Source organism: Vitis vinifera, chromosome 10 (assembly GCF_030704535.1).
Source record: "Vitis vinifera cultivar Pinot Noir 40024 chromosome 10, ASM3070453v1".
NCBI lineage: Eukaryota > Viridiplantae > Streptophyta > Magnoliopsida > Vitales > Vitaceae > Vitis > Vitis vinifera.
Genome location: NC_081814.1, coordinates 7,838,392 through 7,853,059, shown reverse-complemented (window position 1 = coordinate 7,853,059; position 14,668 = coordinate 7,838,392). Strand labels below are relative to the sequence as shown.

Below are 14,668 nucleotides of genomic sequence, written 5' to 3'. Positions count from 1 at the left end.
AAATTAGGACGTTAGATTTTGAAGAATTGGACTTTAATGCTCAAAATAATAAATAAATATGGGTTAATAATACTAATTTACGAAAACAATATTTAAACGAGTAAAAATGAATGGTGGAATTTTTGCGATTGAAAATTAAATTAGGACGTTAGATTTTGAAGAATTGGACTTTAATGCTCAAAATAATAAGTAAATATGGGTTAATAATACTAATTTACGAAAACAATATTTAAACGAGTAAAAATGAATGGTGGAATTTTTGAAATTGGAAATTAGATTTAGAAGTCAGAAAGTTTAAAGAATTGTTTAAAATAGAATTTTAAGATAAATAAACAAACTATTAGTGATTAAATTAATGTGAATATGGGAATTTTCAGGATTAGGAATTTAATTTGTAGATCTGAAGTTTTAAAGAATTGATTTAAAATGGAGATAAAATACTAATGATTAAATAAATTAATGAGAATATGAGAATTTTCGGGATTAGGAATTTAATTCGGAAATCAGAAGTTTTGAAGAATTTGAGTTAAAATGGAGTTTTGAAATAAATAAATAAATAAAATACTAATGATTAAATAACTTAATGGGAATATGAGAATTTTTGAGATTAGGAATGTAATTCGAAAATCAGAAGTTTTAGAGAATTTGATTTAAAATGGAGTTTTGAAATAAATAAATAAAATACTAACGATTAAATAAATTAATGGGAATATGGGAATTTTCGGGTTTAGGAATTTAATTCGGAAATCAGCGATTTTAAAGAATTTGATTTAAAACGGAGTTTTGAAATAAATAAATAAATAAAATACTAATGATCAAATAATTTAGTGGGAACATGAGAATTTTTGGGATTAGGAATTTAATTCGGAAATCAAAAGTTTTAGAGAATTTGATTTAAATGGAGTTTTGAAATAAATAATCAAAATAATAATAATTAAATAGATTAATGTGAATATGGGAATTTTCGGAATTAGAAATTAAATTTGAAAGTCGGAAATTTTAAAGAATTGTTTAAAGTGGAATTTTAGAATAAATACATAAAATAATAATAATTAAATAGATTAAAGTGAGTATGAGAATTTTCGGAAATTGGAATTGAATATTAAAGATCGGAATTTTGAAGTATTATTTGAAGGTTGAATTTTTATAAATTGGGCTTGGAAATTGGAAGTTAGAAAGTTTGAATTAATAATAATAATAAGGTTTTGAAAGTTTAAATTAATAATAATAATAATAATAAGGTTTTGAAAGTTTTAATTAATGATAATAATAATAAGATTTTGAGAGTTTGAATTAATAATAATAATAATATTAATATTAATAAGATTTCGAGAATGGGCCTTGTAATAATAATAATATGGATTTCAAAAATGGGCCTGGAAGTGATACCCATGCAATAATAATAAGGACTTAGAAAATGGGCCTGGAAAATGGGTTTTAGGATCCGGGCCTTTAGGGATGGACCTCGGGCTTTGAAAAGGGGTTAAGGGTTGGAAATGGGCCTTGGGCTTCATCTTCATCCTAGCTTCCCCTTCTGCCTGGAAATCACCCTCTGAGGGAGCTCCTACCACCGGCGGCATCAAGAGACGTTGCCGCCGTCGCCGACGATTGGCGCGGCTATCCACCTGGCCGGAGCGGGTCAAGGCGCACCAGGCCTGCGTCAGAGAAGAAGAGAAGTTGCAGGCCATGAACGATGGAGGACGGGGCTGGTGAAGGCGGCCTTCAGATGCTTCCATGGCGCGGCGGGTGGGCTCGCCGCCGGCGTAGCGGCACCAAAACATGAGCTGGCTGTGCTTGACTGAAACCTCCTCACGAGGCATGCTGGAACTCGCCTCGGCGTCGTCCTGAACGGCCACGATAATGTCGGAGTCTCTGGCAAGGGATCGTCTGCATCCTCCAGACAGCGCATGGGGGTGCGCTCGGCGCATTGCGGCGGCAGCTTCGATAGCTTCCAGCAGCCCGATGATGAGAGATGGTTTGGCGGAGGTGATAGAGATGGCTGCCAGTCCTATGAATGTGCTGAGGGTAGAGGGCATGGGGGGATGGTTATGAGTGGTAGAGGATAGAGGGTTGACGCATGATGGGTGCATTGGGGTGAGAAGAATGGGGGGATGGAAGTGGCCATGTGCATGGGGGATGAAATAGCTAGAAAAGAAATAAAAATGAAAACAGAGCAAGGATGAGATTCAGAGAGCTATATGGCAAAACCACGTCCAATGAGTGGTGAACGGGTTACTAACTGATGGGGCAAGTTAGGATCCCATGATTTAATCATCAAACACTCAATCCAATCCAAGAAAATGCAGTCACTTATGGAGAAGAGCATGGAAATCAGGAAGAACCAACAATGAAAGGAAAAAACAGAGCATGTTACCCACAATAATCAATGCTATACCCAGGCAAACAACGAAACAATGTGTATAAATTGGCAAATGGTGAAGCAGGGTCTTAGAAAACGGACGCTTACCAAGCTCAAGGTGGTGCCCCCCCTCCTTGCTCTTTTTTTTCTCCTTTTCTTCCCCCTTCACTATCTCCTCTGTTCCTCCTCTTCTTCCCGCAAAAGCTTCCTCAGATCTGCTTTCTTTCTTCTTTTCCTTTCTCTGTTTTTCTTCTGTTCGTGTCTTCCTCAGCAAGCCAGCCGTATCCCGTCCCATCTGTAGCCCAAAAGCTCTGCCTTCTCCCCCCTTTCACTTCCAGCCGTCCTCGGGTGGATAAAGAAAGCAGAAAAGAAGCAGAAAAAAAGAAAAATCAATGAAAATAAAAAAAACAAAAAAAACATGCCCCCCAGTTGAGGAGGTCTACAGAGATATAATAATATACATAGATCAAATATCTTATTTTCTGTTTGATCGACAATGAGAATGATAAGTTATCAAGTCACATTTTATATCTCAACTCAATCAAACATCTAATAGGTGTAATAAAATATAGTATTAAACCTCTTTTTCTTCTTTATCTTATAAATGGAAATTTTAAGTTAAGATAAGAGATATACATTTTTAAGTTATCATTTCAAATGATAAAAATTAAAATTTCAAATTTAAAAAAAAATGAGATTTAGAATTTAAAATTTTTTTCTCATTAAGCCACAATTTCAAAATTGTTGGAATACATTTGACTGGGTTGATATTATATCATAATATTGCATATTAATATTTGTTACTATAAAAAAGTGTGAAATCTCTATCATATTTGCTATTATTGGAAAATGGTTTTACCATTTATAATTTAATAAATAATTTTTTTATTTCTCTGTTAATACTATTAATGATTAAAATATTTAAAATTTAAAAATAAAATAAATGATAAAAAAAAAATTAAAATGAGAAGGAGAAATTTGTTTATACATGATATATGTATATCTTATGCAATTATCACATCCCATGTGGAGAAGGTATAAAGGAGATATTGACTAACGCCGCAACTTTGAAGGGTTGGATAAGTTAAAAAGGGTAACCCACTTCAAACTTGTCATGGATGTGTTCAACCCTAAGGTGGAATTAGGGTTGAACATAAATAATTGTTCATAAATGTAAACTTCAACTATAAAAGATACTTTAACAATTAAAGGAAAAATGGTAAACTCATTGGTCAATATAATTAAAAACTAAGAAATTTTTATCTTTTTATATTGTTAATAAAATTATATATGTAATAGAATTAAAAATAAATAAATAATAATATATGAGTTTAGAATTCAACCGATTGCTCGGACCATCAACTTACTTTTGGATTGGTACTTTTTGAAATCTTTTTTTAATTGAGTCTAACCCTAATCCATTTATATTTTGCTTATCTCAACTTGAACAATAGGTTGAACGGGTTGAAATAATTTAAATTGCATCCTTATATTGAACTTATCTTATCTCATATTTGATTAAATATAAGATAAGATAAATGATTGAGTGATTTATTGCAACCCATCCACAAATTTATCATCACACTAACCAAACTTAAAATTAGGGTTAAGTAAAAAGGCGTGGGTAAAAAATAATTAAAATTTATTTTTCAAGTGTTTTTGGGTCGATTTGATTTGATGGGCCTATGGGCCAGGTTTCAAAGAAAGTGAGCTTATAGGCTGACTGAAATCGGCCGTAGGAGATGAATCAGTCCAGAATGGTGGAACGGCCCCACTATTCGGCCCACCTGGGGGCGCTTTCTTCCGCAGCCACAGGGCCCACCTTTCCGTTTTTAGACTTACGTCACTTCCTCTCAAGTCTCCACCTCCCTCGTAGGAAGTCTTTTCGGTTTTTTTAGGCCTTAATGCAATGTTCGGATTTGATGGAATACCTAAGTCATAAGATCACAAGAAAGGTAAATGATATTTGAGACTTAATAAAAGTTAATTATTTTCATTTTAAAAATTGCTTAAAGAAAATACCTTTTTTATATTTTTTATTATCAAAATTGAAAATAATTAAGAATATGTTACCGGATATAATTTTTAAAATTGTTTATTTAGTTTTAAAATTTATTCTATTTTTTTATTTTAAAAATAAAATCTGAAGACGGCGGCTTATATTTTTCAGAAAGAAATAACCAATTTTCAAATATTGATTATTTTATTTTCATGATTATCTGTAATATAAAATTTACGGCGGTAGGAAGAAGGTAAGTAGTAGGTTTTGGCAAAAAAAAAAAATGAAGATGGGAAGATACATTGAATTGGACGTGGTAAGCGTACGGAGGGGGTGGTTGGCGCATCTACAGCCGAGACGCGACAACTTGTGCGTGGTCTGGCAAAAGCTGCGCGCCCTTGGGTGCCTCTGCCGCCGCACCACCACCGCCACCCACCACCCACTTCTCACGACCCACCCTAGTCACCTCTCACTCGACTTCCTCTTTCTTTACACCTCTCTCCTTTTCTCATCCCGGGTACTCTCTTTCTCACTCTCTCTTTCTATACGTATATGATCTGAACGATAGTGATCTAGGGCTTCAATCTGCAATTTTCTTCTTTTATTTTTTTATTGTTTGAGAATGATTCCATAATTCATCGTAATTATAGGGTTTTCTTATTGATTCTTGCTTTCCTTTTTGCTTTTCATGCCTAAGCGTTTCACGCTTCAACTTGATTGGACTTATCTGAAAATTTTAGCTTTCGGTGTGTTTGATTGCTGAGAAAATTGTGGAAATTGAAAGGAAATATACAGTTTTAACATTTTCGGGTATTGAGTTGGATGAAAGAGGATGACTGAATTTATCTCTGCCAAACGGTTGTCCATACATCACTGAACCAATATTTTGATCGGAATCATTGAGCTAATTGTTATTGTGTTGATTAAATGAGCGATTAATCTATTTTCCTGCATGTGTTTGGCTTGCAGGAAAATTTTACAAGAAAGCATACCTTTTGTTTTTCCTTTTTTGTCTTCTGTGATGCGTTGTCTTGCAAAAAGAAGTAGAGGAAATTTGAGGGAAATGATTTTCTGCAAGTGAATGAGAATCAGCGGAAAATACCCTTTTCACTTATCTAATCAATCAAATATAACTTAAGGTTTAAGATTTCATTTTCTTTTCTATTCTTTTCATTGGGTTTCTTAGCAAATAAACAGAGAATTAGGAAGATTCTTTTGATAGACTTGTTTTTCCCATAAAGTGTGGTTTGATGCACTTCTGATTTTTCATTTTAAAAAAAATAAAATAATTGCAAATTTTATATAAAATTTAGGAACCCTGATGCAAATATATATATATATATAAATTCTTTTAAAACTTTTAAATTTTGAGGTTGTAAAAATTATTTAATACTTGATTTTTTAAAATAGTTTTTAAAACCATTATCTTTTTAATGACAAGTCTCTTAGAGTTTCTACATTTTAAATATGATTTACTATTGTTTTTTGTTTCTAAAAAGAGTAAACAGAAAATTTTTAAGGAACAAAAAATGTATCCAAATTTCAAACTGAGTTATAAATATTATGATTTAGTTACTTCTGTCCTTTTGTGGAAGTTGGTGTTTTTGTCATGTTGTGATGTTAGGTGCTTTATGGGATAAACATCCTTGGATTAGGATTTTTTAACGACTATGTATGTTGATTGCGGTTCATTGGATTCTTGTTCTGAGATCAACCATTTCCAGTTGGCTTTGGAATTGTTGCAGAGAAACTAAGTTTTGCTGAAAGCTCTCCTGTAACCTAGAGAAGCTTGAGATACTATTGGTTTGGATAGCTGATCAATAAATTCTTCACACATTGGAAAATCCCCAGATTGGTTGTTCTCGCCATGCCAGTTGTGCAGAAACTATATAATGCTTGCAAAGAATCCTTCTCTGTTGATGGTCCCTTATCTGAGGAGGCTCTTGGAAAAGTTCGTTCTATTCTAGGTGGGAAACAAGTATTCTTGTCTCTTTTCCACTCTTCATTTAATTATTGTCTTAATTTTTGCCCTTCATTTTGCTTATGAACTTACCCAATTTATCTTATTGTGCTATACTCTAATCACATAATGCTATTCCAGATGATATGAAGCCTTCTAATGTGGGTCTCGAACAGGAGGCACAGCTGGCACGTGGATGGAAGGGTTCCATGCATGGTGCCAATGGGAAAAAAGTGCGTAATGGCAGTCATCAGTACCCGCCTCCAATCAAATATCTGCACTTACATGAATGTGACAGATTCTCTGTAAGCAATTTTTTTGATGATTTATTAATTTTTGTAGGCAAATTCTCTGTAAGCAATTTACATTCTTTTAGGACTTCAGTTGCTATTTAATTTTTCATTTTGAATTGTGATTTCGAGTCACAATTGGTTCCTGCAGAGTGGGTTGCTTGATTCTTCAAAAACTGAATCTGGTTTATCATGAATTCTTGGTGATTTTTGGATTTTGCTGCAGATAGGAATATTCTGCATGCCACCTTCCTCTATCATACCCCTCCATAATCATCCTGGAATGACAGTGTTGAGCAAGCTTCTGTATGGTACACTACATGTGAAATCATATGATTGGCTTGATTTACCTGGGACTGCTGATCTATCTCAAGGTGTGGTCTTATACTGCAATAGTTTTTTTTTATAGGTAAATGCAAGTAATATTAATAAAGCACCAAAAATGCACACCAAAGTCAAAATCCTGTTCTTTTCTTGAAGTTTCTAGAAACTTTAGAAGTTAGAAATAGTCCTGGTATGCAATGAAAACATTTGCTCATGTGAAAATAGCACAATTTCTTTAATGGGTATGTTGCTTATGTCCTTCAATAAAGACATAGGATGGAAAAGAATTTGGACTTTTGAAATTTGTCTTTGTTTGGATCCTGAATGGCAAGGATGAAACTCGTGGAAAAAGATCAGTGGAAGTGGTAAAAGTTGTAACCAAACCTTCAACATTGAGGGGGTTTACTCGCCAAATGAAAAAAACAGTTTTTCAATATGATTGGTTTCATTGCATATGTGCGACAAGGATTGCAAATATTGGTTAAGTTCACTGTTAAAAAAGCCTAACATAGGTGCATAGGACAGGACATTGATTATCAAATGATTGGTTTCATTGCATATGTGTGACAACGATTGCAAATATTGGTTAAGTACAATGTTAAAAAAGCCTAAAGGATTTGATAATCAACGTCCTGTCCTATGCACCTATGTTAGGCTTTTTTAACAGTGTATTTAACCAATATTTGCCATCCTTGATTATTCATATACATATGCCATGTTGTTTATTACATTCTTGTTAAGCTTATTTTGATTGGTGGGAATTTGCAGCAAGACCTGCAAAACTAGTGAGGGATTGTGAAATGTCTGCACCGTGTGGTACAACAATTCTTTATCCAACAAATGGTGGTAACATCCATTGTTTCAAAGCTATAACTCCTTGTGCTCTTTTTGATGTTCTCTCACCCCCTTACTCTTCGGAAGATGGGAGGCACTGCTCCTATTTCCGAAAGTCTCCTAGGAAAGATCTACCTGGTAATTTCCCCCTATCTTGTCTTATCATTTGGTCATAGTTAAACTGAATTCTGAAACTCATAACTGATGACTTTTTTTTTTTTTTGGGTTTTTCTCCCTGCAAAAGGTATTGATCAACTTTGTGGAATAAAGCCCTCAGAAGTGGTTTGGTTAGAGGAGATTCAACCTCCTGAAAATGTTGTGGTCCTGAGGGGACAGTACGAGGGCCCCATTATTAGAACTTGAGGATTTTCTGGCTGGATGTACCATAACAATGGTCAGATTGGCTTCACATTTTGGCTGCAGCTGCCATGGTAATAATGTCTGTTATTAACTGTGCTAGGCATTTGGCTTTGTACATATTTATATATATTGATGAGATTTTTTGATTTACTGATTCCCTTTTCATATCAAATGGCAATTGAAATAACCTTTGCCCTTTAATATCCATGATAGGGTTTAATGTTAGGATCTGTTCCTTTGGCTGATTTTCTTCTTTATGTTCCATTTCTTACCATGTACATGCAGTTCGGTTCCCTATTCCAGGAAATCATATCTGCTAGTCATTCTTAATACCTATCAGAGCCATTGTATTTTTTTTGGGCTGTTGCTATTATCAGTTTGATTTAGAGCAGGTTTGGTAGTTATTCTAGAAAATACTTTTAATCTTTTTAACACTTCAAATTTTTTATCATTTAAGTGTTAAAAATGATATAAATGTTTTCTAAAATCACTCCCAAACGTACTCTAACTAAATCATGTTTAATCACTTTGTCTGTTAAAAACAGAGCACCCGATTTTTAGAGTTTCGGCCCAATAAGAAGGTTCATTTAAAATAAAAAATGACCACTAACTTCAAATCAAAAAAATATGCCTGATCTAAACTTCTTGGGCCACGTGGATCCACGTTGGCCAATTTATTTTTCTCTTTTTTTTCTTTTTTTCTTTTTAAAAAAAATGAAAGTAGAAACGCAGTTATAATCTGTGTTATTTTCAATTAAAAAATAAAATAAAAACAGCCCTGGACTGCGTTTCTTTTAATTAAAAATAAAAAATAAAAACACAATCCATGGCTGCGTTTCTTTTTTTCTTATATAAAAATTCTCATCTTTATAATCCTTCATGCTGTGTTTTTTTTTTTTTTTTTTTAAATTCTTTAAGAATTAAAAATTGTCCTTTTTTTAGCTCTTCCTCCCCTTTTCTCTTTTATTTATTTATTTATTTTATAATATCGACTCTCATCTTCAAATTTTCAACCTTATCAATTCTTTTTCTTTACAACCATAATCTTATATTTAATGCTAATGAAATGGAATTACATACTAAAACTTATATAGAACTAGATTTTATAATTATTCCCCTCTGTATGAAAAATTGGATGGTAAAAATTATGTAAAATATAATTATTCTTGTCAATGCTCAATTTAATCGAGGCTTAACTTATGTTCAATCAAATCTTATTTTTCTAAATCGAGATTCAAATTAAGTTAAGCTCAAGTTAATACGCATGGTCTAAAATTAGCATTCAATTCCCTATATCTTTTTGTGGTAATTTATAATATTTATTTATTTAATCATAGTTGTAACCCTATGCAAAAATCAATAAAATGAATAAAAAACTTTAAAACAATACAAATAAATAAATAAATCATCTTATAACATTAAGTGATATTTTTAAGCAATTTCCAAATCAACAATATTCAAATTAAGAGTAAAAATTATATTTCCTAAATGGAATTTTAATTCATAATGAATCGTTCAAAGGATTAATCATATTGGGATGAAAGAGTGATTCCCGTAATTAAAAAAAAGCATATCTAGAAACAAAATTAAGATAAATTAATTGTTTCGACTTCAAAATAACTAAAATCTTTATTAATATATCAATCCTCAGCTATAATTCAATTTCTCGTAACTAATTGTCCATTTTCTTGTACTCGGCAAACTCCCCTACAAATACCAACCACCTCTTTAAGCAGCAATTAATAATAAAGTAAATTTCATAAATAAATAAATAAATAATTGAATAAGAGATGGATATTTAATAAGAGAACTCTGAAAAAAAATAAAAAATAAAAAATCTCAATGCTGGCAGCAAAATCTGAGAACAGCAGACAAGTATTCTTACAACATGATGGTCAATAGTGTTGCGTTACATTGAAGAATAATTATGTCATCTAAGAATATGACAAGAGCCCCCCCAAAATTTTCAAATTTCTAGAAAAATATGAGAGGGACTTCCCACCTATACTATTTATGAAACAATAATATGATAGAAGTATGAGGAAAGAGCATCAATCAACTTCTTTAATCTGTTTATTATTTAAATATTTATTATTTTGGTCAAAGGAGGCTGCCCCTATAGTTCTATCTAATCACATATCCCATTGTGCCATTATTTTTTATAAGTGTGCCAGAGTATAAAACAAAAATAATTTATAAACTAAGGTAGTGGAGAAAATATTCCTCGAAGAAATAATTTCTTTTTATTATTATTATTATTTTTTTAATTATAGACAAATCTAAAAGTTTTTTAAAAGAAAAGCTAATAGTTATAAACATAATTTTTATAATTATTATTGATAAATAATATATTCACAATAATTATAATTATTTCTATATATTGAATTTAGTGGATAAAATTAATTAATTGTATAATACATATATTCATAACAATTATATTATCATATAAATGCTACTTGTTTTCTTATTTTTAATTAATAATACAATGGTAGTCACTTAAAAGTCGTTTCTTCAAAAAGTCATTTTCTTAAAATTTAAAAATTTTAATTTATTTACCCTCAATATTTTAAATTGATTGAAAATAATTATTATTGAAAACAATATCAAGAAGTAATATGGAAGTGTAAGAAAAATAATAATAAATGAAGTTTAAAAATTAAAATATTTATTATTTATAGTAGAAAGAAAAAACAAGTATAAAATAAAATTAATTTATATTTTTATAATAATTAACTGAATTAATTGAAAGATAAATTTGAAATAAAGACCAAAATATTTTTTTTAATCAATATGAGATAACAAACATAATTTATACTTTTATAAATATTGTAATATAACCAATACATCAATAATATTTATAATTATTTTTATGTATTGAATTTAGTACATAAAATAAATTAATTTTACAATACATATATTTATAATTATTCTATTATTAAAAAGAAAAAAGAAAAAGAAAAAGAAAAAGAAAACATGTAGCGTGAAAATATTTTTTATAAAATAATTTTTGGAAATCATTTCTTCAAGAGACTATGTTTATTTGGATTTTTTTTTTTTTTAAGAAATCGTCTATGGGACGAATTTTGTTTGGAATTTTTAAAAATAATTTTTAGATTTGCCTATAATTTTCTTTTAAAAAAATAGTAAAAAGAAATCATCTTTTCAAAAGACAATTTATATTTTTTTAAAGAAGTTTTAGAAATGGTCTCTTCAAAAGACAATTTTTGCCTATAATTAAAAAAGAAATCATTTTTTCAAGAAACATTTTTTCGATAGAATTTTTAGAAATTATCTTTTCAAAAGACAATTTTTACTCACTTTCTTTTGTAGTTGACAAAAATTAAGGTAGATTTGAAAATATTTTCTCCACTATTATAGTTTACAAATTATTTTTTTAAACTAATGTACACTCATCAAAAACCCGCATTTAGAGTCCATGATTTCCTATCCTTGTTGGAACTATCATTAGAGAAATGCAAGTAAATTTATAGGACTAAACACAAACTCTTATGTGGTCTAAAATATGCATTTTGTTAAGTAAATAATGCTTGTTTCTCAATAAATATTTTTACCCAATCACTTTTCTTTTATTATTATTTTTTTCATTTGGTTAAATTATTTGGCAACCTTTAAACATGTGTTTTATTTTTTCCCTATGTTCATGTGCAATATATGCTATTGTATAACATTCCTAATATTGCTTTGTAAGTTTTTTTTAGAGGAAATATAAAGAGGATTGTTTTATATGAAATTATTAGTTTAATATTGTACAAAATTTGGATGCATATTGTGGGTCCGTATTTTTTTATGTGTGTGAGGATTCAACAACAAGACTCGCTTTTATTAATGAAAAATTGATTCTTTTGAAAAGTTGGAGTCGTAAGTTATTTTAATTTATTTTTAAAAGAGAAAATAAAATAAGAAAGAAAACTTTATATGACTCTTTATTTAAAAAAGACATATCTGCAAAAATCAAGTTTAGATTTGTGGTCATGTTATATATCGAGAAAGTAAGGTGATAAGTCATAACAGTCTTCTAAACCCATATACATAATATCTTTACTAAACAAATAGAGAGAACGGTGACAATTAACTAATTAATCATAGATAGACATAAATCAATATACACACAAATAATGATAAAATTATATTATAAGAATGTACAAAATAAATGACATAAGAATTATGTAAACTCATTTAAAAAATATTTCAAAAAATTAATTTTTCAAGAAATTACAAAAGAGTATTAAAAACAATTTTAAATTAATGATTTTAATTTATTTATTTACAAAAAAGTTCCAATTTAGTTTCAATAAGTGACTTAATTTTATTTTATTTTTAAGAAAGTTATTTGCACAAGAATTTATTACAAAATTTTAATTTAATAATAAAAATGATTTTTACTTACTTTTACTAGTAAAAGAATGAATCTTTACAATTTTATTTACACCAGTATTTCAATTTGATTTTATTTACAAAGAATTAATTTTTGTACAAACTTTATTTAAAAAAATATTTTAAATCCAATTTTATTAAGAAAATGATTTCTACAACTTTAATTTGCCAAAATGACTCTTATCCTATTCTTATTAAAAAAATTCTTTAAGACCTCTGTCTATGAGAATTACTTTTAATTTCATTATAATTAAGGAAAAAGAATTTATTTAAAAATCAATTTTATGGACAACTTTTATTAAATAAATCAAAATCAAAATTTTGGGCAATTTTTATAAAACAAATAAATTTTTGGACACTTGTTATTAAAAAGATTTTTTTTTTTTAATTTTATTAAAAACAAGTTTATGGATTCCTCTAAAAACATTTTTCTTAATTTTTTTTTATTAAGAAAACTTTCTTTTATTAAAATTTTTTTTCTGAACTATTATTTTTATTAAAACATGATTGTTCAACTATTTATTTCATTAAAAAAAAATTTTGTACTTTCAAATATTCAACTTTATATACACCTAATAAATATTTACAAAAAAAAAAAATATTTATGAGAACCAATAAAAATGAAACTAAATAAAAATAGGGAAATAAAATGTGTACTCAAATATTTAAGCATCATAAATTTGTACTTAACTAATGGAATACAAATAAGCCTAGTGGAATAGGCTCATGCAAAACAAAAATGAGCGTAGTAAATATAGCTAAATTCCAAATTAAGGGTTAGTATATAAGCATGATCAATCAAATATAAAATATGATAAATCTAAATAAATTCGATTAGAGCTAAATTCAATATTTGTAATCAGGCCTAATTTAATATGTAAATCTGAATCTATAACAAAAATCAAACCTAATTTAATATGTAAAGCCTAAGTGTAGGAGAAATCAAATATAAATAAATAAATAAATAAATACTGTAGAAATTAAAGAGAAAGAGGGATTTGTAGCCCTGCGATGAAGTGCAATGGGGTGATGATTTTCCATGAGAGGAATGGAGGGGGAAAATGATGGGGGGGGTGGGGGGGGGGGGGGGGTGGGGGGTGGAATTGGGAAGGAAAAGAGAAGAAGAAAGAAAAAGGGAAAAGGAAAAAGGGAAAAGGAAGAGGAGTAAAGTGGGAAAAGAAAAGATAAAAGGAAGGAAAAAATAATAATAAATAAAAATAAAAACTAAGAATTAAAGGATATGAGTGGAAAAGAAAATGTAATCTAGATTAAAATTATGATCAAAATTAATATAAAAATAAATTTGGAACAAATTTTGAAATCTACACACATTTTGACACCTGTTTAGATGCACAGTCTAGGTGCACAAACAAAATTTGTATATAAAATACATTTTTGAATATATGTAAATTTAAATAATATGATATGTATTACATGCTAATTCATAAACATTAAAAATATAAAAGCTAACCAACCCAAAACAAATATATTTTCCACAATCAATTATAATAACATTGCATTATAACCCAAAAGTGATGTATATATGCACTACGTCGCACCTATCTTCCACCACTCATTCATTAGTCAAATGTGTCTAAAAATGCAAGTATAATTGCTTCTAAAAGTGTTGATAGAAAAATATGATGTTATTTTCCATTATGCAACAAATGAAATGTATTTTATACATTACCAAGGTGGTCATATATGTTTTTCCTTGTGGTGAAAACTTCGAAGGGCCCATGCCCGTACATAGAAAGGTAAAAGTTGGACTTATTTCCAAGACCTCCTACCAAACTAAGTTAGATCTCTTATCAAATTAAGTTCTGATACTAACTTGAATTACCAATTTTCTTAGAAGTTTAAGGTTGTAATATTTGAGTTCAATAATTCATATCCAATGAAATAAATGGGGGAAATACAAATTACAGAGAAGTGGTTTTCGAACTCATGACCTCCCACCCAATAACACTTTCCCTCAGGGCCCCATACCTGCAATAGAGAGACAAATAAATGTAAATAACCATTTCTAGATTTACAAAGGCTCGAACGCATAACCTTCCGTTAAACCAAACTCTAATATCATGTTAAATTACCACTTTTCTTAAAAACTTAAGCTTATAGGATACATATTTTACTCAGCCCCTAGA

At 29.5% G+C, this 14,668-nt stretch overlaps 1 protein-coding gene across 2 annotated transcripts; it reads left to right on the top strand.

The window, feature by feature from the left end:
• Positions 1-4,644: 4,644 nt before the first annotated feature.
• Positions 4,645-8,327, top strand: LOC100253193 (plant cysteine oxidase 4). Of its 2 annotated transcripts, none has more exons than XM_002271983.5 (6): positions 4,645-4,875; positions 6,083-6,325; positions 6,460-6,623; positions 6,835-6,982; positions 7,701-7,904; positions 8,011-8,327. In XM_002271983.5, the coding sequence occupies exons 2-6, from the start codon at positions 6,226-6,228 to the stop codon at positions 8,127-8,129; spliced, it is 735 nt and encodes a 244-aa protein (XP_002272019.1). In that variant the 5' UTR covers positions 4,645-4,875; positions 6,083-6,225; the 3' UTR covers positions 8,130-8,327. The 2 variants fall into 2 exon arrangements, with proteins under 2 accessions (XP_002272019.1, XP_010655531.1); XM_010657229.3 differs by having other exon boundaries at positions 4,654-4,875; positions 6,104-6,325.
• The last annotated feature ends 6,341 nt before the right edge of the window (positions 8,328-14,668 follow it).